A 21813-nucleotide genomic window follows, 5' to 3' on the forward strand; every position below is an offset into this window, starting at 1 on the left:
TTGCTTACAAGTAACAGCACAATATAAAGTAGACAATTAAAACATAATTTAAACATGTGAAGAATGAAATAAAATACCAGAGCACAAGTAGGCTACAGACTTGGCTGTTGAGCAGAGCTACTGCTCGTGGGAAAAAAGCTGTTTTTATGTCTGGCTGTGGCGGCTTTGACAGTCCGCAGTCGCCTTCCAGAGGACTGTTTCAAAGAGTTTGTGGCCAGGGTGAGAGGGGTCTTACCCGCTTGCTTCCTGGTCCTTGCAGTGTACAGTTGGCTGATGGGGGGGGGGGAGAAGGTTGCAGCCTCCGGATGACATGCTTGGTGGCTGAGCCAGACCATGGTGGAGAAGGTGAGGACAAACTGATGGCAGTATAAAACTGGACCATCATTGCCTGTGGCAGATTGTTTTCTCAGCTGCCGCAGGAAGTACATCCTCTGTTGGGCTTTCTTGACAAGTCGATTGTGGCCCCCCATTTAAGGTCCCTGGAGATGATGGTTCTAAGGAACTTAAATGACTCCACAGATGTGACTGGTATTATTGATGGTGGGGGAGGGAAGGCAGAGCTCTCCTAAAGTCTACAATTAGCTCCACTGCCTTAAGAGCATTGAGCTCAGGTTGTTGCGATAGCACCAGGATGCCAGCTGTGTCACTTCCTGTCTAACCAGATTCCTCCCCATCCTGGATCAGTCCAATCAGGGTAGTGTCTGCAAACTTGAGAAGCTTGACAGAGGAGTCTGGAGGTGCAGTCGTTGATAAGACAATAGGGGTGCAGGAGGAGGCCATTCGGCCCTTTGAGCCCTTTAATAATGTAGAGAGAGTAAAGGAGAGGGGAGAGTACGCAGCCTTGCGGTGCTCCTATGCTGAGGGTCTGCGGGTCCGAGATTTGCTTTCCCAGCCTCACATGCTGCTTCCTCTCTGTCAGGAAGTTGGTGATCCACTGACAGGTTCATACAGTCAGCTGGGAGAGTTTGGAGTGTAGTAGCGCAATGGTGTTGAATGCAGAGCTAAAATCCTTACATGGGTCCCCTGGTAGTCAAGGTGCTGGAGGATGAAGTGCAGGCCTAGGTTAACTGCGTCATCCACCAAGCTATTGGCCCAGTATGCAAACTGCAGGGGATCCAGATATTTTGTGCTATTTTTCAGGTGGGCCAGCACAAGTCTTTCAAGGGTCTTCTTGATTACAGAGGTCAGTGCAACAGGCCTGTAGTCATTAAGACCAGTGATCCTTGTCTTTTTGGGTACAGGGACAATAGTCGAGACCTTGAAGCAGGCAGGGACAGTGCAGGTTTGAAAATGTCTGCTAGTTGTTCGGCACAGAGCTTGAGGGCAGAGTGGGAAACATTGTCAGATCCTGGAGATTTCCAGCTTTTCAGTCTCCTGAATAGCTTTTCCACCTCAATTGCTATTGTTAGTGATAGAGAAGATGTTGGGCAGCAAGGAGGGGTGGGTGGTGGACGAGGGGCCAGTCTTTGCAGACTGGAGTCAGGCTGTAAGTAGGTGTGAAGTAGTGATTGGGGAGGGGGGTGGATGTGGAAGGGTCCAGTCTTTGCAGACGAGAGACGCTGTGAGTGGGTTTGAAGTGGTGATTGGGGAGGAGGAGTGGGTGGGTAGGGAGGGAGGGAGGGAGGGGGTACCGGGGTTATGTTTCTGTCTATCGAACCTGCAGTAGAACTTTCCGGGCGGCACGGTGGCGCAGCGGTAGAGTTGCTGCCTTACAGCGAATGCAGCGCCGGAGACTCAGGTTCGATCCTGACTACGGGTGCCGTCTGTACGGAGTTTGTACGTTCTCCCCGTGACCTGCGTGGGTTTTCTCCGAGACCTTCGGTTTCCTCCCATACTCCAAAGACGTACAGGTATGTAGGTTAATTGGCTGGGCAAATGTAGTGGGTGTAGGATAGTGTTAATGTGCGGGGATCGCTGGGCGGCGCGGACTCGGTGGGCCGAAGGGCCTGTTTCTGTGCTGTATCTCTAAATCTAAAATCTAAAAAAATCTTGATCATCTGACGATTGTCCAAGGGGGTGGGTCCCTGTTGTAGCTGGTGATTTCTTGCAAGCCCCTCCACACTGAAGATGAGTGATTAGCTGAGAACTTGCACCTCAACTTCTTTCCTTGGCAGCTCTGATTCCTCGTCTCAGCTTGTACTTGGCCTACCTGTAGAGGTCTGCATCCCCGCTCCTCTAGGCCTCTAGACACCTCTTCCTACCTATCCCTGGACCATGACCCCACCGACAAACACCAGTCCTTTATCATCAGCACCATCACGGACCTCATCATCTCCGGAGCTCTACCCTCCAATGCCTCCAAACTTATAGTTCCCCAGCCCCGCACGGCCCGATTCTACCTCCTACCCAAAATCCACAAACAGAACTGTCCCGGCAGACCCATTGTCTCTGCCTGCTCATGTCCCACCGAGCTTATTTCCACCTACCCCGACTCCATCCTATCCCCCCTGGTTAAATCCCTCGCCACCTACGTCCAAGACACCTCACACGCTCGCCATCTCCTCGATAACTTCCGGTTCCCAGGCCCCCACTCCCTCATCTTTACCATGGATGTCCAGTCACTCTACACTTCCATCCCCCACAAGGATGGTCTCGAAGCCCTCCGTTTCTTCCTCGACCGTAGAACCAGCTAATCCCCATCTACCAACGCTCTCCTCCGCCTAGCAGAGCTGGTTCTTACCCTCAACAACTTCTCCTTTGACACCTCCCACTTCCTCCAAACCAGAGGCGTAGCTATGGACACTCGCATGGGCCCTAGCTACGCCTGCCTCTTTGTCGGGTACGTCGAACAATCCCTGTTCCGGATGTACACTGGCCCCATCCCCGAACTCTACCTCCGCTACATCGACGACTGCATTGGTGCTACCTCTTGTACCCATGCAGAACTCACTGACTTCATACACTTCACTTCCAATTTTCATCCTGCCCTTAAATATACCTGGACTATCTCCGACATCTCCCTTCCGTTTCTGGACCTCACCATCTCCATCACAGGAGACAGACTAGTGACTGACATCTACTATAAACCCACTGACTCGCACAGCTATCTGGACTACACTTCTTCCCACCCCGTCTCCTGCAAAAAGTCTATCCCCTACTCCCAATTCCTCCGTCTACGCCGCATCTGCGCCCGGGATGAGGTGTTTCACACTAGGGCTTCAGAGATGTCCTCGTTCTTCAGGAAACAGGGCTTCCCCTCCTCCATTATAGATGAGGCTCTCACTAGGGTCTCTTCTACATCCCGCAGCTCCGCTCTTGCTCCCCCTCACTCGCAACAAGGACAGAATCCCCTTCGTTCTCACCTTCCACCCCACCAGCCAGCGGATCCAACAAATCATCCGCCAACATTTCCGTCACCTACAACGGGACCCCACCACTGGCCACACCTTCCCCTCCTCTCTGCATTCCACAGAGACCGCTCCCTCCGTAACTCTCTGGTCCACTCGTCCCTTCCTACCCAAACCACCCCATCCCCGGGCACTTTACCCTGCAACCGCAGGAGATGCAACACCTGTCCCTTTACCTCCCCCCTCAACTCCATCCAAGGACCCAAACAGTCTTTCCAGGTGAGACAAAGGTTCACCTGCTCCTCCTCCAACCTCATCTATTGCATCCGCTGCTCTAGATGTCAACTTATTTACATCGGCGAAACCAAGCGCAGGCTCGGCGATCGCTTCGCTCAACACCTGCGCTCGGTCCGCATTAACAAAACTGATCTCCTGGTGGCTGAGCACTTCAACTCCCCCTCCCACTCCCAGTCTGACCTTTCTGTCATGGGCCTCCTCCAGTGCCATAGTGAAGCCCACCGGAAATTGGAGGAACAGCACCTCATATTTCGCCTGGGCAGCTTGCAGCCCAGCGGTATGAACATCGACTTCTCCAACTTTAGATAGTTCCTCTGTCCCTCTCTTCCCCTCCTCCTTCCCAGTTCTCCCTCTATCTTCCTGTCTCCACCTATAATCCTTCCTTTGTCTCGCCCCCCCCCTGGCATCAGTCGAAGAAGGGTCTCGACCCGAAACGTCACCCATTCTTTCTCTCCCGAGATGCTGCCTGACCCGCTGAGTTACTCCAGCATTTTGTGAATAAACACCTCTCTCATGAAAGTGATCTTTGTGGGATTTCACAGCCACACAAATGAACAAACAGACAAAACAGCAAGGAGCAGTACACTGGCAGCCATCATCAGCACCACCTGGTTCGAGGTTATCCTACAAACCTGTACATCTTTGTGGGAGGAAACCGGAGGAAATCTACGCATACGTACAACCTCCCAACACAGACAGTACCCGGGGTCAGGATCGAACCCAGGTCCCCAGCGCCATGAGGTAACAGCTCCACCACTGTGCTGCTCGTTTTCTTAAAAACTGATCACCTGTTCACTATTTCAAAGGGAGGAGTACCAGTAATACTCAAAGACTTGGCAGAGTGGCGCAGAGGTAGAGTTGCTGCCTTACAGCGAATGCAGCGCCGGAGACCCGGGTTGGATCCCGACCACGGGTGCTGTCTGTACGGAGTTTGTACGTTCCCCTCGTGACCTGCGTGGGTTTTCTCCGAGATCTTCGGTTTCCTCCCACGCTCCAAAGACGTACAGGTTTGTAGGTTAATTGGCTTGGTAAATGTAAAAATTGTCTTCAGAGGGTGTAGGATAGTGTTAATGTGCGGGGATCGCTGATCAGCGCGGACCCGGTGGGCCGAAGGGCCTGTTTCCGCGATGTATCTCTAAACTAAACTAAGCTGAAGGGTGGCAAGGAAAATGATACAAACACACTTTTTAAAAAAGACAAACCACAAATTGACAAGAATTTCATCCGAATATGGATTTTATTTTCCCTTCCAGTCCTCATAGGGTACTTTACATAGTAAGTACACTGTAAAACAGTCAGGTTGGAATCATTCACAGCACAAATTCACTGACCCGAAGTCAAACCTGTACTGCATTGTTAAATCAAGCATGCATTTTCAATTCAGAAATTGAATTTTTTCAAATATATAGACATTCATCAAGGCTTCCAGTCAAACATTTAAAAATGCAATTTGCTTGAATAGTTACAAAGTTGATCATAGTGCTAGGAACAAACAATTTCTCTTCTCTCACACTGAAATAAAGTGTTCCGTGCCCATTGAAATTTCAAGAGTCCTGGAGTTGGTTGAAAGTGCTGAGAATCCTCGTCATTCAGCATGCACTTGTCCCATTACAGTGCAGGTTCAGTCCTGTAATCCTGCCCATTGTCGGTCATTGAATGTTACATAAACTGCCCAGAATCAAAACTTGCTTTCCAGAAAATGCATAAAAATGGGCAGGTGGGGATTCATGCATTAAAAATGACACATTTTAAAAAACGATGGATGTTTTCTTTTTAAACAAAAATCTTAAAACTTTGATAGATGAAACCAGGAGTGCTTAAAATTTCACCTTGAAGAGTAACGCTTAAAACTGCTGTGTACAAAACACTTAAAATAACTTGTCCACCATTTCTAAAAATAATTCACAGATGTCATGATCCTATTGAAGCCAGCGCATATAATTAAAACAAGATTGATTTCTGCTCCATTCACCTGAAGGCAAGTTTAAACATCTAACTTGCTTTAAGCCACGTGGCTGAGAGTCACACTCATTCCACATATTTCTTAATAGCTGTCAATGTCCCTGCAATCTTTACAGTTCACCATGACACACTTCACAATATTAACACCCATAAGAAGCAACGGCAGTTTATATTCTGAAGCATTAATGTACACTGAAGAGTATGAGAATTAGGAAAATATTCTAAATAGACCCAGATTACATTAACATTGATCTGATCTGGTCAACTAACATCTGTAGGACTATTGACTTGTATGGTTAGTTTTTAAATATAGTAACAACTCTTCTTCAACACGCCATAACAAACCTGAGAACTTGTATTGATGCACTGTGTATAAATCAGAATTAACAAGGAGTTTCCTTGCAAGTAATGTCACAGGTAGATAGGGTGGTCAAGGCAGCTTTCAACACCTTGGTCTTCATCAGTCAGAGTATTGACTATGGAAGTTGGGAGGTCATGTTATAGTTGTAAGGGACATCGGTGAGGCTGAATTCAGAGTATTGTGATTCAGTTTTGGTCACCCTGTTAGAGGAGAGATGTTTGTTAAGGTGGAAAGGGTGCAGAGAAGATTTACGAGGATGCTGCCAGGACTCGAGGGCCTGAGCCATAGGGGTCTCTATTCCTTGGAGTGCAGGAGGACGAGGGGTGATCTTATAGAGGTGTACAAAATCATGAGTGGAATAGAGAGGGTAAATGCAAAAAGTCTTTTACCTAGAGTGGGGAGAACCTGAGAGCGTAGGTTTACAGTGAGGGTGGAGGGAGAGGGCAGGGGATAACTAATAGGAACCAGAGGAGCAGTTTTTTTCTTTGATAACCACAATGGTCGGTGTATGGAACAAGCTGCAGGAGGTAGTTGAGGTAGGTGCCATAGCAATGTTTAAAAAGCATTTAGTCAGGTACATGGTAAGAAAGGTTTAGAGGGCTATGGGCCAAACGTGGGCAGGTGGGACCAATGTCGCTAGAGCATGTTGGTCGGTGTGGGCAAGTTGGGCTGAGGAACTAACTCTGACTCCAAGTGTCAGTACATTAAAATGATGTGCACTCAGATTCCTGAAAAACCCAGTGATAACATGGTTGGCTCCATGGAAAAATCGAATTTTAAATAAGAGCTCACTCGTGTCACCAGGAACAAGGACATCGCAATAGGAACAAAACTCCTGCGGTGGGAAAGGATGGTTGGCATATCTCAAAATATTCAAGCCTACTACTGCAAATCTGGCGATAAACTAAGTATTCTTGTTAGCAGATCTCAGCAAACAAAACATATCTGCAAAGGTTGGAACATCGTACAACCAAAAACGTGGATACACAGAATCAGAGGGCATGGGTTTAAGGTGAGAGGGGAAAGATGTAAAATGAACCCGAGAGGCAACTTTCTCCACACAGAGGGTGGTGGGTGCATGGAACGAGCTGCCGGAGGTAGCCACATGTACAAGGGACATGGGTAAGAAAGGTGTAGAGGGATATGGCCCAAACGCAGGCAGGTGGGACTAATAAGATGGGGCAATCCTGGTCAGGATGGGCACACTGGACTGAAGGACCCGTTTCTGTGCTATACCACTCTATGACTATGCCAATTGATGAATGCCTATGCCATTGATGAAGGCCTATGCCATTGATGAAGGCCTATGCCATTGATGAAGGCCTATGCTATTGATGAAGGCCTATGCCATTGATGAAGGCCTATGCCATTGATGAAGGCCTATGCTATTGATGAAGGCCTATGCCAAGTCAGATAATGAATGTAGTATTTAAATGGAGCACTCCGACAGTCTGCCACTTTCAATGCCGATTACTGGGAAACAAGCAGACTTTGGTGCTCTTCGACCTTAAATAATACAAGGGAAAAAGACTTGTATTTACAGTCTGGATATTCTTAAAGTGCTCTACATCCAGTGAAGTGCCTTTGAAGTATCCAATATTCTACAAACACCAAATATGGTCTGCTTTAGTGCTGTCGACTGATTGATAAGCACGATGCTAAAAGCTAATTATCACCAATAAAATTCCCCCATTATGCCATGAACAGTGCGATATGATACCTGTTCGGGTGGGTGTGCGTTCAGCCATGTTAATTAGCTTTCTATACAGTACATGTCACAGATATGGGAGGGTGGGAGCAGAAGGGAAGAAAATAATAATCACATTTTCCTACCTATTTTTATTCATTAAAATACAATATATACATTCATTTGATACAAGATATGAAGCTGTAATCTTACTAAACAACTACTGGAATTCTGCTACAAGTGAAACCCATGGCTGTATTTCATAAAGAATTAATACATATTTACACCCCAATAGGTTTAAAAAATATATAATTTCACTAGACCTATAAAAATAGATGAAGTAAAATTCAGTTATCACAGCACTAAGTAACAGGGCGAGCGGGCTGGCTTTAGAGGCTGGAAGGATGCTGGATTGCTGGGGCAGCCTCTTGTGGCTTGCAGGTCTCGTCAGCCCGTGAGTACATGAGGAACAGCGTGACAGTGGCGAAGGTGGCCGCGTTGACGGGGAAGGCACGGAGGAGGGTGGAGGTGAGGCCCCGTGCAAACACCTGCCACCCCTCCTTCCTGTAGCCCTGCTTGACACAGTCCAGGATGCCGCTGTACTGGTTCACCCCTCCCACGCCGTCAGCCTGCAGACGGGACTTGATCACGTCGATCGGGTAGGTGGAAATCCAGGACACAATCCCAGACATGCCACCGGAAAACAGCAGTTTAGGAATTACAAAGCTGTCATCAGGCTCGCAGTTTAAGGCCCTGGTCAGACAGTCGTACGTGAGGAAGTAGAAGCCAAATCCAGGTATCTCTCTAGCAATGGTGGTCACCATGCCTTTGTTAATTCCACGAATCCCGTGCTTCCTGTAGATTCTGACCAAGCAGTCCAGCGAATTCTTGTAGACTTTACTTTTGACCTGATACTCCCCCATGCCTTGAAGTTGCATCCTCGTCTTTGCCAGCTCCATGGGGCAGCAGATAACACACTGGATTCCCCCGGCTGCCGCCCCCGCCAGGAACTGATTCAGCGGCGTATCCCGTCCCAAGTGGCGCATAGCATTTCCTTGGACACCAAAGACTATGGCATTGATGAAGGTCAGACCCATCATTGGGGAGCCAATGCCCTTGTAAAAGCCCCGAACCTGCAGCAGAACATTCACAAGTTTAACAAATGAGACACAATCAGGAAATCAACTTACAATGGCGTTACGTTCCGATAAACCCATCGAAAATCGAAAATATCGTAAGTGGAAAATGCATTTAATACACCTAACCTACCAAACATCATAGCCACCTAACCTACCAAACATCATAGCCACCTAACCTACCAAACATCATAGCCACCTAACCTACCAAACATCATAGCCACCTAACCTACCAAACATCATAGCCTACCAAACATCATAGCCACCTAACCTACACAACATCATAGCCACCTAACCTACATACAAAGGTGTGTATTGCTTTTGCACCACCGTATAGTCAGAATATCGTAAGTCGAGGAGCACCTGTACACCTAATACTTCTGCATTTGAACTCTGGATAATAGCATTCAGACTGCAATATTAGAGAATGCCCTCTTTAAAAACAACCAAATTCATACAGACTTCGATACTTTCTAGCAAGGTATTTTTCTGTGTTCACTTTGATCCAAGTGCCTCCAGGTCTAATGTGTCAATACGAATGCTGGTTTGTTTCGGAACCTGTGACACATGGCTGCATTTCTTGCATATGTCCAAATGCCCCCGAAATGTTGCCCCAGCAGAGTTGTCAGATCTGAAATCCCAGGATTTAGACCTCTCTTTGCAATGTCAAATGTCAAAGCAACAAATGGTCAACATTTGGTCGACTGGGCTGGTATTCACTGCAATTTAGAAGGATGAAAGGGGATCTTATAGAAACATAAAATTCTTAGGGGATTTGGACAGGCGAGATGCAAGAAACATGTTCCGCATGTTGGGGAGTCCAGAACCAGGTTTAAGAATAAGGGGTCGGCCATTTAGGACTGAGATGAGGGAAAACTTTTTCACCCAGCGAGTTGTGAATCTGTGGAATTCTCTGCCTCAGAAGGCAGTGGAGGCCAATTCACTGTTTTCAAGAGAGTTGGATTTAGCTCTTGGGGCAAACAGAATTAAGGGATATGGGGAGAAAGCAGGAACGGGGTACTGATTTTAGATGATCAGCCATGATCATATTGAATGGCAGTGCTGGCCTGAAGGGCCGAATGGCCGACTCCAGCACCTATTGTCTCTATTTCTAAATGATCACATTCACATCAATGAGTGAATCAGTCGTCATTTGCAAATGCAATGTTTTATTGGCACCTTTCCAAAAATGAAGTCGTCACCCTGCAGTGTTTAATAACGCCAGAAACCCGATAACTACAATAACACTGACAAGCTTTAATACAAGCTGGTGCATTTCCTTGCAGTGGACGAGTTAACATTAACCCTGGGTGGTGCAGCGGTAGAGTTGCTGCCTTGCAGCACCAGAGACCCAGGTTTGATCCCGACCACAAGTGCTGTCTGCACGTTTTATACCTTCTCCCTATGACCGTGTGGGTTTTCTCTGGGTGCCCTGGTTTCCCTCCACTCTCCAAAGACGTCCAGGTTTGTAGGTTAATTGCGTTCAATAAAAAATGATAAATAGTCCCTGGTGCGTGGGCTAGTGTACTGGGTAATCACTGGTCAGAGTGAACGGTGGCCAGAGAGCCCGTATCCGTGTCGTGTCCCTAATGTCTAAACATTGGCCGCAACCCAGCAAGTGGCTGCAAACAAAAACGAACGGCACAAGGCATCCTGTTTAGTTTACTTCAGATACAGATCAGAAAGACCCATCAAATCCACACCGACCATCGTTCTATCCCCCACACTCAGGACAATTTTACCAAAGCCAATGAACCTACAAACACACTCGACTTAGGAATGTGGGAGGAAACCGGAGCACCCGGAGAAAACCCACACAGTCACAAGGAGAACATACAAACTCTGTACAGACAGCACCCGTAGTCAGGATCGAGCCCAGGTTTCTGGCGCCAAGGCAGCAATTCTACCTCTACAGTGCCGCTCAAGGCCAAGGTAGGTACCTGTATCCCCAGGTGGTCTCCCATCCAAGTACCAACCAGGCCTGAGCCTGCTTAGCTTCTGAAAATCAGGTATCCTTCACCAGTAACTGCCCCCGCCAGAACACAATGGATAAACTTTGTCAGTCACCAGGCACACAATTGAAAGGATGAGTGCCAATGCTGAAACTTGCCTCCAACAACATACCAGAAAAGTAGCATTCTCAACATAGTGGTGCAGAAGCTGGGATTCTAATGCAAGTAACACTATCACCTCCATCTGCCAATACTCCAAGGGATGACAATTGTTGGACACCAGTGTTTCATTAAGAGACGACAAGACCACCCATTTAGGATTACTCCTCTGCAATCTCACTTACACAAGCAACCCAACAGCCAATTCAATGCAGAAACAAGGAACTGTAGATGCTGGTTTACCAAGGAAGGACACAGAGTGCTGGAGTAACTCAGCAGGTCAGGCAGCATCTCTGGAGAACATGGATAGGTGACGTTTCACAGAGTGCTGGAGTAACTCAGCGGGTCAGGCAGCATCTCTGGAGAACGTGGATAACTGACATTTCAGGCTGGGATTATTCTTCAGACTGATTGCCGGGGTGGGAGAAAGGAAAGCTAGAAGAGTGAAGGTGTGGGCCAAAGTCTGGCAGGACATTTCAATCAACCGTTATATATTTCAATCTATTTTTATTGTACAAACCATTGAAAATGTCACGCCTTCCCAAATGAACTAAATAGCATACTTTTGAAACTCTCTTCGACCTTGGGCATTACTTTTTTTTTTCCAGACCAACATTTCAAAATTCCATCCTTAACAAAAATGTCACACCTCATTGCATTTCATCTTCTACTTTGTGGAGGTCCCAATCTTTATTGTGTTCTCTCATTTCTTTTTAATGGGATATTAAAAAAATGATTGGACTTGATTTCCTGATTCATTGCTATTTATTCTTTCATGCGTTTGGCTGTGTTGCCCACTTGATGGGTGGCATCAGGTGCTGGAAGCTGCTACGTATCAATGACCAACAATGGTTTCCTTGGAATCAATTGCCAGCATAGTGGTCTCATGATGGGACCACTACGTACATCATCCGAATTCAGTCTTCAACGCTTGTATCTCATAACGCACGTCTTTTCATACCTTTGCCCAAGAATCTGCCCTGGGGTTAGGAGGGAGGGGAAGATCAGCCATAATTGAATGGCGGCGTAGACTTGATGGGCCGAATGGCCTAATTCTACTACAATTACTTATGACCATATGATCAAAAACCCTCGTGATCTCCGTCAATCTATTCCCTGCAAGGCTCTTCCCTATCCGACTTACCTTACACACACACACACACACACGTCTGAAGGGACACGACCCAAAACCAGGGACCACAGGGTCAATAAAGGGGAGGCCATTTAAGACTGAGGTCAGAAAATACTTCCAGAGTTGTTAATTTGTGCAATTCTCAGCCACAGAGGGCAGTGGAGGCCAATTCACTGGATGAATTTAAAAGAGAGTTAGATAGAGCTCTAGGGGCTAGTGGAATCAAGGGGTATGGGGAGAAGGCAGGCACCGGTTACTGATTGTGGATGATCAGCCATGATCACAATGAATGGTGGTGCTGGCTCGAAGGGCCGACTGGCCTCCTCCTGCACCTATTGTCTATGTTTCTATGAAGCATTGGGTGTACTTCAAATGTTCATTTTCGTTTGTTCCCAGTGCAGAGCATGTCAATATGAATGCAGGTAACCTTTAGAAACTGTGTCAATCTGCCTGCATGCTCCACATGTCTACGAACAGTAACAGCACCATCGGAAAGATAAATAGATTGCCAGATGGAAAGTGGTGGGATAGGAAAGTGGAAGAGAATGTGAACTTGTGATTCAAATGGAAAGCAGGCAGGTCTGCCCTCGCGCACATGCCAGTGAGAATGTGCCACGGATGTTAAAGCTGCCAACAGCAGATGCAATATGCTCCATGTGCACGCCACACCCCAGGTGATGAATAGGCCAAGCCGACGGCACAGAACAGGAACAAGAGCAAGTGACCGATGATCTTGGTGCAAATGAGAGGGTTGTTATAAAGATCTTATCAGTCAGGCCCAGCATCCAATGGTGCTACGTTGAAAATGTGAGCGTTATGCTTCCAGCTTCGTTTAGAGATACAGCGTGGGAACAGGCCCTTTGGCCCATTGAGTCCCGCCAACCAGCAATCACCATACACTAGTTCTATCCTACCCTCTAGGGACAATTGACAGAAGCCAATGAACCTACAAACCTGTAGTATAAGAAAATAACTGCAGATGCTGGTACAAATCGATTTATTCACAAAATGCTGGAGTAACTCAGCAGGTCAGGCAGCATCTCGGGAGAGAAGGAATGGGTGACGTTTCGGGTCGAGACCCTTCTTCAGTCTGAAGAAGGGTCTCGACCCGAAACGTCACCCATTCCTTCTCTCCCGAGATGCTGCCTGACCTGCTGAGTTACTCCAGCATTTTGTGAATAAACCTACAAACCTGTGTCTTTGGAGCGTGCCACAGGGCGGCACGGTGGCGCAGCGGTAGAGTTGCTGCCTTACCGCGAATGCAGCGCCGGAGACCCGGGTTCGATCCTGATTACGGGTGCTGTCTGTGCGGAGTTTGTACATTCTCCCCGTGACCTGCGTGGGTTTTCTCCGAGATCTTTGGTTCCCTCCCACACTCCAAAGACGTGCAGGTTTGTAGGTTAATTGGCTTGGTAAATGTAAAAATTGTCCCTAGTGTGTGTAGGATAGTGTTAATGTGCGGGGATCGCTGGACGGCTCGGACTCAGTGGGCCGAAGGGCCCGTTTCCGCGCTGCATCTCTAAATCTAAAAATCTAAATCCCACGCGGTTTGTTCAAACTCCGTACAGACAGCAGCTGTGGCCAGGATTGAACCCGAGTTTCTGGCGCTATAAGGAAGCAGCTTTACCGCACAGTGTTTTCTGGACGACGAATCCTCTCTTTAACTGAACAACCTACCAGCATGTGGCCCTCTGCATTTTATCTAAAGACTGCCTGGCTAAGTGAAATTCCAAAAGATGTACGTACGGCATTTAATGTGCAAACAGGAAGAGGAAATCTGAAAGGTTGTTCTGACAAAGATACCGGCTACTTACAGATTCCTGTTTAAGAATAGACCGGAAGCAGTGCACAGTACTACGATAACGAGGCTGATCGGGATTCTGTACTTGAAGTCGAACCTAGAAAACAAACACATTTTAAACCAGGGACAGACCAGGTTGGGCAAGATTAACTGCAAGGCATTTAGTGCCACAGTTTAGACGAAAAGCGCAAACGCAATTGTGAAATGATATTTGGGTATGAGTAGCATTAATTTATTTCTACGACCACTTTAAATATATATTAAGGTTTTAATTCTACAAAGTTTAAAGATGAAATACATAGTAAACATGTTTAACACTCGAGTTTTTGTTGTAAGCAACAGTCACTTGAATGTAGGTTAGAGTGGACAGAAGCAAGGAGTTAACGTCACCTTTGCTGTACTTACTAGGAGTTCTCCTGTGATGAGGCTTATCTCTCATCACAAAGCACACTTTTGCTGTTAATGTTGACAGCCCCTAGCTCAGAAAGTAGAAGTAGTTAAACGCCACAAATCACACATCACATGAAAATAGCATCACACGAAAATCAGGCGGCGCAGCGGTAAAGTTGCTGCCTGAGCGCCAGATGCCCAGGTTCGATCCTGACCTCGGGTGCTGTCTGTGTGGTGTTTCCACGTTCTCCCTGCAACCTCATGGGTTTCCTCCGGGTGCTCCGGATTCCTCCCACATCCCATAGACGTGTGCGTTTGTATGTTAATCAGCTCTCTGTAAATTGTGTCGGGTGTGTATGCAAGTTAATCGGCCCTCTAAATTATGTTGGGTGTGTATGCAAGTTAATCGGCCCTCTAAATTATGTTGGGTGTGTATGCAAGTTAATCGGCCCTCTAAATTATGTTGGGTGTGTATGCAAGTTAATCGGCCCTCTAAATTATGTTGGGTGTGTATGCAAGTTAATCGGCCCTCTAAATTATGTTGGGTGTGTATGCAAGTTAATCGGCCCTCTAAATTATGTTGGGTGTGTATGCAAGTTAATCGGCCCTCTAAATTATGTTGGGTGTGTATGCAAGTTAATCGGCCCTCTAAATTATGTTGGGTGTGTATGCAAGTTAATCGGCCCTCTGTAAATTGTGTTGGGTGTGTATGCAAGTTAATCGAACCCTCTGTAAATTGTGTCGGGAGCGGAATTGAAAATGGGATAACATGGAACTTAGTGTGAACGAACGGGTGATCAATGGGCAGCATGAACTCAGTGGGCTGAAGGGCCTATTCCCATCTGTAAGCTAAACTAAAGCAAGACTATGACATGGCTCCAATTATGACATGAACGCATCAGCAACTGGGTTTGAAACTTTTCACTGCATTAAACACAACATATAGATATTTGGTGACTTCTGTTTACCTGCACTAACATCAGACCTGGTCTTTGTCACACAGCAAATAGAACTGATTAGATTTGCTTGAACATCAATGTCAAAACAAATATCATTACACTTTTTTGGTGGTGGTGGTGGTGGTGAAAAGGAATGTAATGAAGTTCTGGACAACCCACCTCAAGTGTCAAGTGTGTTTAATTGTCATAAGTGATGGAACAATTAAACTTGCACTCGCTGCAACATTACAGGCCCACAAACCAACAACACAGAAAAATAATACAATCAATTAATAACCACAATGCTAGCTAACCAAATTATTGCAAAACTGCAGCCCTTATGCAAACAAAGACATAGTCCAGTGAAAACCGTAGTTGCCCAAGTGGTGTTTTGGGTCGAGTCCCTTCTTCAGTCTGAAGAAGGGTCTTGACCCGAAATGTCACCTATTCCTTCTCTCCCGAGATGCTGCCTGTCCCACTGAGTTACTCCAGCTATTTGTGTCTACCTTCGATTTAAACCAGCATCTGTAGTTTTTTTCCTACACCATAGTTGCCCAGGTTAGTGGTGTGTACTCGATCTCTGTCTTCATCCCCTCTGGCTTCTCAGACATTGTGGCCAAGTGGCGGCGCCCAACGGCTCGGCTGCGGGACTTAACATCGCCCGGTGCAGCTCGGCTGCGGGACTTTTCATCGCTGGTGCGGCTCAACCACGGGACTTAGCTGCGCGAGGCTTGGTCGCGGGCCTTTCATCGCCCGGTTCGGCCGCGGGACGTTTCAGCGCCCGGTGCGGGGACTGTGCGGGTCGGTCGGGGACGAGCTGTCTGTCCGTGGGCGTGGGGAAGAGAGTGGAAGTTTTGTTGCCTCCATCACAGTGAGGGGGTGTTTGGAGTCACTGTGATGGACGTTTGTGTTGGGGTCATGTGCCTTGTGTTCTTTTTTTTTTTTTTCTATGACTGCTATGTAGTCATAGCTATGTGTTATACCTGATATGTTATACCTGTTATAGTTCCCAGCATCAATGAAAGATCAGCAGCAGAGAGTGGATGACAGCATGAGACAGCCGCACCTTTATTGATGCCTGCCCTCCTGTGACAAAACTCGTCCTTTGCCCAGTGTCTTCACAGTGCTGCAGCTAGGAGAGGCAACAGTAACATCGCAGCAAGCCCAATACCCAGTCTACGACAGACACAAAGTGGTGGAGTAAGTCAGCGGCTCAGGCAGCATCTGTGGAGAATAGGAATAGGTGACGCTTTGGATCGGAACCCTCCCTATTCCTTTTCTCCTGCTGAGTTACTGCAGCATGGTGTCCATTTTCAATATAAACCAGGATCTGCAGCTCTTTCCTACACCCAGTGAAACACACACATGCACACAACACACACGCACACACAACACACACGCGCGCACGCACGACTGAACAGTTTTGTGCTTCTGCACACTAACCTATAATTTTTTTGCCACAAAAGGCGAGGAGGAGGAATTAGGCAGATCAAGCCAGCTCTGATCCTGCATCAGAACAGAGTGTAGGGGGAAGATTGGCCGTTTAAAGAGCTGAAGGGAGATTGGGTCTGGAAAACAGTACAGAGAACTCTCGACTCACCCCTCACTCTCACTTCTTCAAAATGGCCCAGGCACTCACTCATGAAGAAGAGTCAACGGAAGTGGCGGGCAGATTTTCACCTCCAGTGACCTCCCAACTTCCTCCAGCACTTTGCTATCTGCTCCAGATTCTACCATGTGCAGTTTCTTGTGCTTCCACTCAAGGCTTTGAGCTTCTCATTGTCCACCATCTCAATTCTTCATGAAGGCACAACACTAGTTTCCTTCTTCCATGGATCCATTATAAATGTTGGTACAATATAGAGACCAAGCGCAGGCTCGGCGATCATTTCGCTGAACACCGCCGCTCAATCCGCCTTAACCAACCTGATCTCCCAGTGGCTCAGCACTTCAACTCCCCCTCCCATTCCCACACTGACCTTTCTGTCCTGGGCCTCCTCCATTGTCAGTGTGAGGCCCAGCGCAAATTGGAGGAACAGCACCTCAAATTTCGCTTGGGCAGTTTACACCCCAGCGGTATGAACATCGACTTCTCCCACTTCAGGTCCCTGCTTTCCCTCTCTATCCCCTCCCCCTTCCCAGTTCTCCCACTAGTCTTCCTGTCTCCAATTACATTGTATCTTTGTCCCGCCCCCTCCCCGACATCAGTCTAAAGAAGGGTCATGACTCGAAACGTCAACCATTCCTTCTCTCCTGATCCCTTCGCTGCCTGTCCCGCTGAGTTACTCCAGCAATTTGTGTCTACCTATAGAACTATACAACATTGTTTGTGCCGAACATGATGCCAAGACCATCTCTTATCTGCTTGCACATAACTGTCCATTCTCTGCTTATCCACGTGCATTTCCAAACACTTTTTAAATGTCATGAACGTATCTGCTTCTAGTGTCACCCCAGGCAGTGTGTTCCAGGCACCTCCCCGTGTTAAAAATACTTGCCCAGCACATCTCCTTTAAACTTTGCCTCTCACCTTAAAGCTTTGCCCTTTGGTATTTGGTTTTTCCATCCTTGGAAAAAGGTTCTGACTGTCTACCCTATCTAAGCCTCTCATCATTTTATGCACTTCTAGCAGGTATCCCCACAACCTCCAGTGTTCCACATCTGTGCAGCCTCTCACTAAACCCAATACTCCTGAATCCAGGCATCTTTGGGCGGTCACGGTGGCACACCGGTAGAGTTGCTGCCTTACAGCGAATGCAGCGCCGGAGACCCGGGTTCCATCCCGACTACGAGTGCTGTCTGTACGGAGTTTGTACGTTCCCCCCGTGACTTGCGTGATCTCGTTTCTCCGAGATCTTGTTTCCTCCCACACTCCAAAGACGTACAGGTTTGTAGGTTAATTGGCTTGGTAAATGTAAAAACTGTCCCTAGTGGGTGTAGGATAGTGTTAGTGTGCGGGGATCGCTGGTCGGCGCAGACTTGGTGGGCTGAAGGGCCTGTTTCCGCACTGCATCTCTAAAAACAAAATCTTTCTGGTAAACCTCCTCTGCACAGCCTCCACTTCCTTCCTGCAATGGGTCGACCAGAACTACATGCAATACTCCAAATGTGGTCTAACCAAAGCCCTAGACAGCTGTTCTAATCAACAGACATGAAGTGGAGGTACATAATGTACATTTGTAAGGTCAAAGTGGACATGCCAGTTTCTGGATCTGCACGTCGTGTTCCAATGAGCAGTCCAATCAATAGCATGTACATCCAGTGGACTCAGTACTTGACACCACAGGGAAAATTGATCAGCCATGATTGAATGGCAGAGTAGACTCAATGGGTAGAATGGCCTAATCGTGCTCCTATGTCTTATGGTCTTATTTTATCACTGATGGCCAACACTCCAAAGATAACACGCCCTTCCCTTTGTCTTGTGCTGCACTGTTGTTGTATAAATAAAGCATTGCTGATGCCTCTGAGCTTAGCTCAGATGATTTGTCCTCGATCTACTGAAAGCAAACAAACAGATGATGCAGACAACATCAGATCATCATGTTCTCAGCCAGCAATCTGCCGATACAAAGAGTGCTGTTTGTTCTGCGCTAACATCACCAAGTTTCATGTCCAGAAATGTAAACATGCAGTCGAGGCTCCAAAATAATCATAATTCAATATTTTATGCTATTATTTCATTAACCTTATGAACTCAAATCTTCAAAGACTTTGCAGTTTCTTCCTACCCATCTAGAAATGTTAGAGGCCGATTTATACCGAAGACAGACACAAAGTGCTGGAATAACTCAGCGGGTCAGACAGCATCTTTGGAGAAAAGGAACAGGTGATGTTTCGGGTCGGAACCCTTCCTCAGTCAGGAGAATTTCTAGATGGGTTGATTTCAGTAAAATTGGTTCAAAAATATTAAAACATAAGCAGTCCTTAATTTCAGCTGACTATTCATTTACATTCACAAACATGATCCATCGACAGCAGGAAAAAAAATTGTTAAATTAGATTAAAATGAGGAAATTGGATTATACCTTGAAGCAAGAATGCTTGGGCCTTTTGGAAAAAAGGATAAGGTTTAGAAAATAAAATTATACTGAAATAAATTAAGTGTTGTCCCACATTCAGAGGTCAAAATCTGCCAGGAATTGTAGTGACATGTTTAAGTAACTAAAAGTAGATCTTAATCATGGAGTCAATGAGATGATCATTACTTGGAAATGTTTGAATAAAAGCTAACATTAACTTCACGATTACAATAGTTTGTATTGTTCAATGTTTACTTATGTTTGGTCATAAAACTATCGGTTGTGAAGATTAGCAAAACTATGAATAATAACTATAAACAAATAACTTCTTTGGAGTCGTAAGTTTAGATGGAATGCTACGGGCTCCGACGCATTTAACAGTATCAGGTAGCCCACGTGAAAATCTCACCTTGACCGTGTCAAAAGGGTGCCCCACAAGTACTCCAGCAACACCTGCAGCAAACAAACAAAGACAAATTTAGTTTTCACATGCCGTTGGATAACTCAGCAAAATGCAAATGTACCAATTCAATGTCTATCTGTACATTAAAACTCTCATTCGTTTGTTTGTTCCTGAACTGCAGCCAAAACGGTACACCCTAGTGCAACAATTTTAAGCCCACCTTACTCCCTTTGGTGCGAATGGAAGAAGTTTCATTGAAATCGGTGTTATATTTTTAAAGTTATTCACATTTTAAAGTTTAAATCTATCTCCTAGGGAGTGGGGGAGGAGAGGGTGCTGCACCAATGCAGGAGAGGTTTGGGCCCAACGGGTCCACTTGGTCTGGTACATATTACTAAAACTCTCATCTTGTATATTTGTGGTTAGATTTGTTCCCGAAATACAGCCTAAACGGTACACGATAGCGCAACAATTTTACACCCACCCTACTCACCATTCCCCTGCGGTCTCAATTGATCGTCTTGCTACATTTCAAAAACAATTAACTTAGTAAACTTTAATAAATGCTCTCCCATTCCCGGTGCCCCACGCCTGACCTTCCTCCCATGGTGCAGTGTGGCGGCAGAGGATCAAACAAGATGGCCGTCGCCAGCGAGCTGCCGCTGCGGGAGAGGTTTCCACCCAACGGGTCCACGTCTCGCTCTGGCCGCCCTGGGCCAGAGGTGAGTGGCACCCTCTCCCCTTGCCTCTCCCTCCTTGCCCGCCTACGGCCCTGAGGGGCACTCCCCACCTGGCAATGAGTCCATGGATCGTCAGTTGGGGGAGGGTTGCCACAGGAGAGGTTTGTACCCAAAGGGCACACGCCCATCTAGTGAACATTAAATACAATGACATTGGCCCTGGTGAGTGTTGCAGAGCAGATGGATGTAGGAGGGCAAGTATATAGTTCCCTGAAAATGGCATTGCACTTAGAGAGGGCAAGTAGGCTACAGTCAGACAGCACGCAACAAAAGTTTTTCACTGTACCTCAATACACGTGACAATAAACTAAACTAAGATACGACAGAGGAAGGTACTTTGGCCTTAATCAGTCAGAGTATTGGGTATGAAAGTGGGACATGATATGTTCCAGGTTAGTTTAGAGATACAGTGCAGAAACAGGCCCTTCGGCCCACGCCGACCAGCGATCCCCACACACTAACACTATCCTATACCCACTAGGAACAATTTTTACATTTACCAAGCCAGTTAACCTAAAAACCTGTACGTCTTGAGTGTGGAAGGAAACCGAAGATCTGAGAAAATCCACGCAGGTCACGGGGAGAACGTACAAACTCCATACAGACAGCACCCGTAGTCGGGATGGAACCCGGGTCTCCGGCGCTGCATTCGCTGTAAGGCGGCAACTCTACCGCTGCAACACCCTGTTGTACAAGACATTGGGACGTTCGCACTTGGTGCATTGTGTTCAGTTTCAGTGACAGGAATTTTTACCTCTCCATATTCACCTGCTTTAGCAAGACCGCCATCATCCCAATGCCAAGGGACAACAAGGTCGACCTCCCCTCGTGGCTCTGGCGCCCACCACCCAACCATGAAGTGCTTTGAGAGGCTGCTCCATCCTACATCCACCACAGCTCAGTCACGGTGGCGCAGCGGTAGAGTTGCTGCCTTACAGCGAATTCAGCGCCGGGGACCCGGGTTCCATCCAGACTATCGCTGGTCGGCGCGGATCCAGTGGGCCGAAGGGCCTGTTTCAGCGCTGTATCTCTGAACTAAACTAAACTCACCTACTGTTGGAATAGGCCAGCAGCAAGTGATCACTCTACCTCCCAACACATCCCTGCAACAGCTAGACAACAGTCACCCATGTCCGACTATTGATTGACCGCAGCTCCACCTTCCACACTACAACCCAAACCAAACCCAAACCCCCGGACCAAGACGTCAGTACCCACCTCGGCAACTGAATCCTCCACTTCCTGCCCCACACACAACAATCGGGAAGGTCGGGCCACAGCATTAACCGTTTCTCTGAATGCATTCAAGAGAGAGATAGATAGAGCTCTTAAGGACGTTTCGGGTTGACACCCTTCTTCAGACCCGAAACGTCACCCATTCCTTCTCTCCTGAGATGCTGCCTGCCCCGCTGCGTTACTCCAGCATTTTGTGCCTATCTTTGGTTTAAACCAGCATCTGCAGTTCCTCCCAACACAACCTCTCCCTCAATGTCAGCAAGACAAAGGGAACAGGTCGTGGACTTCAGGAAGCAAGGTGGTGAACACG

General features: G+C 47.1%; 1 protein-coding gene across 1 annotated transcript in view; it reads right to left on the reverse strand.

Annotated features, from left to right (window-relative positions):
- Positions 1–4818: 4818 nt before the first annotated feature.
- Positions 4819–21813, reverse strand: part of slc25a29l (solute carrier family 25 member 29-like) — a 34948-nt gene continuing 17953 nt past the window's right edge. The window contains exons 2-4 of the mRNA XM_078406025.1: positions 19534–19577; positions 13788–13871; positions 4819–8727 (exon numbers count right to left, since the gene is read on the reverse strand). Of these exons, the coding sequence (XP_078262151.1) occupies positions 7984–8727; positions 13788–13871; positions 19534–19577 (872 nt within the window). The 3' untranslated portion in view covers positions 4819–7983. The remainder of the gene's footprint in view (positions 8728–13787; positions 13872–19533; positions 19578–21813) is intronic.

The sequence above is a fragment of the Rhinoraja longicauda genome, chromosome 10 (genome assembly GCF_053455715.1).
Source record: "Rhinoraja longicauda isolate Sanriku21f chromosome 10, sRhiLon1.1, whole genome shotgun sequence".
NCBI lineage: Eukaryota > Metazoa > Chordata > Chondrichthyes > Rajiformes > Arhynchobatidae > Rhinoraja > Rhinoraja longicauda.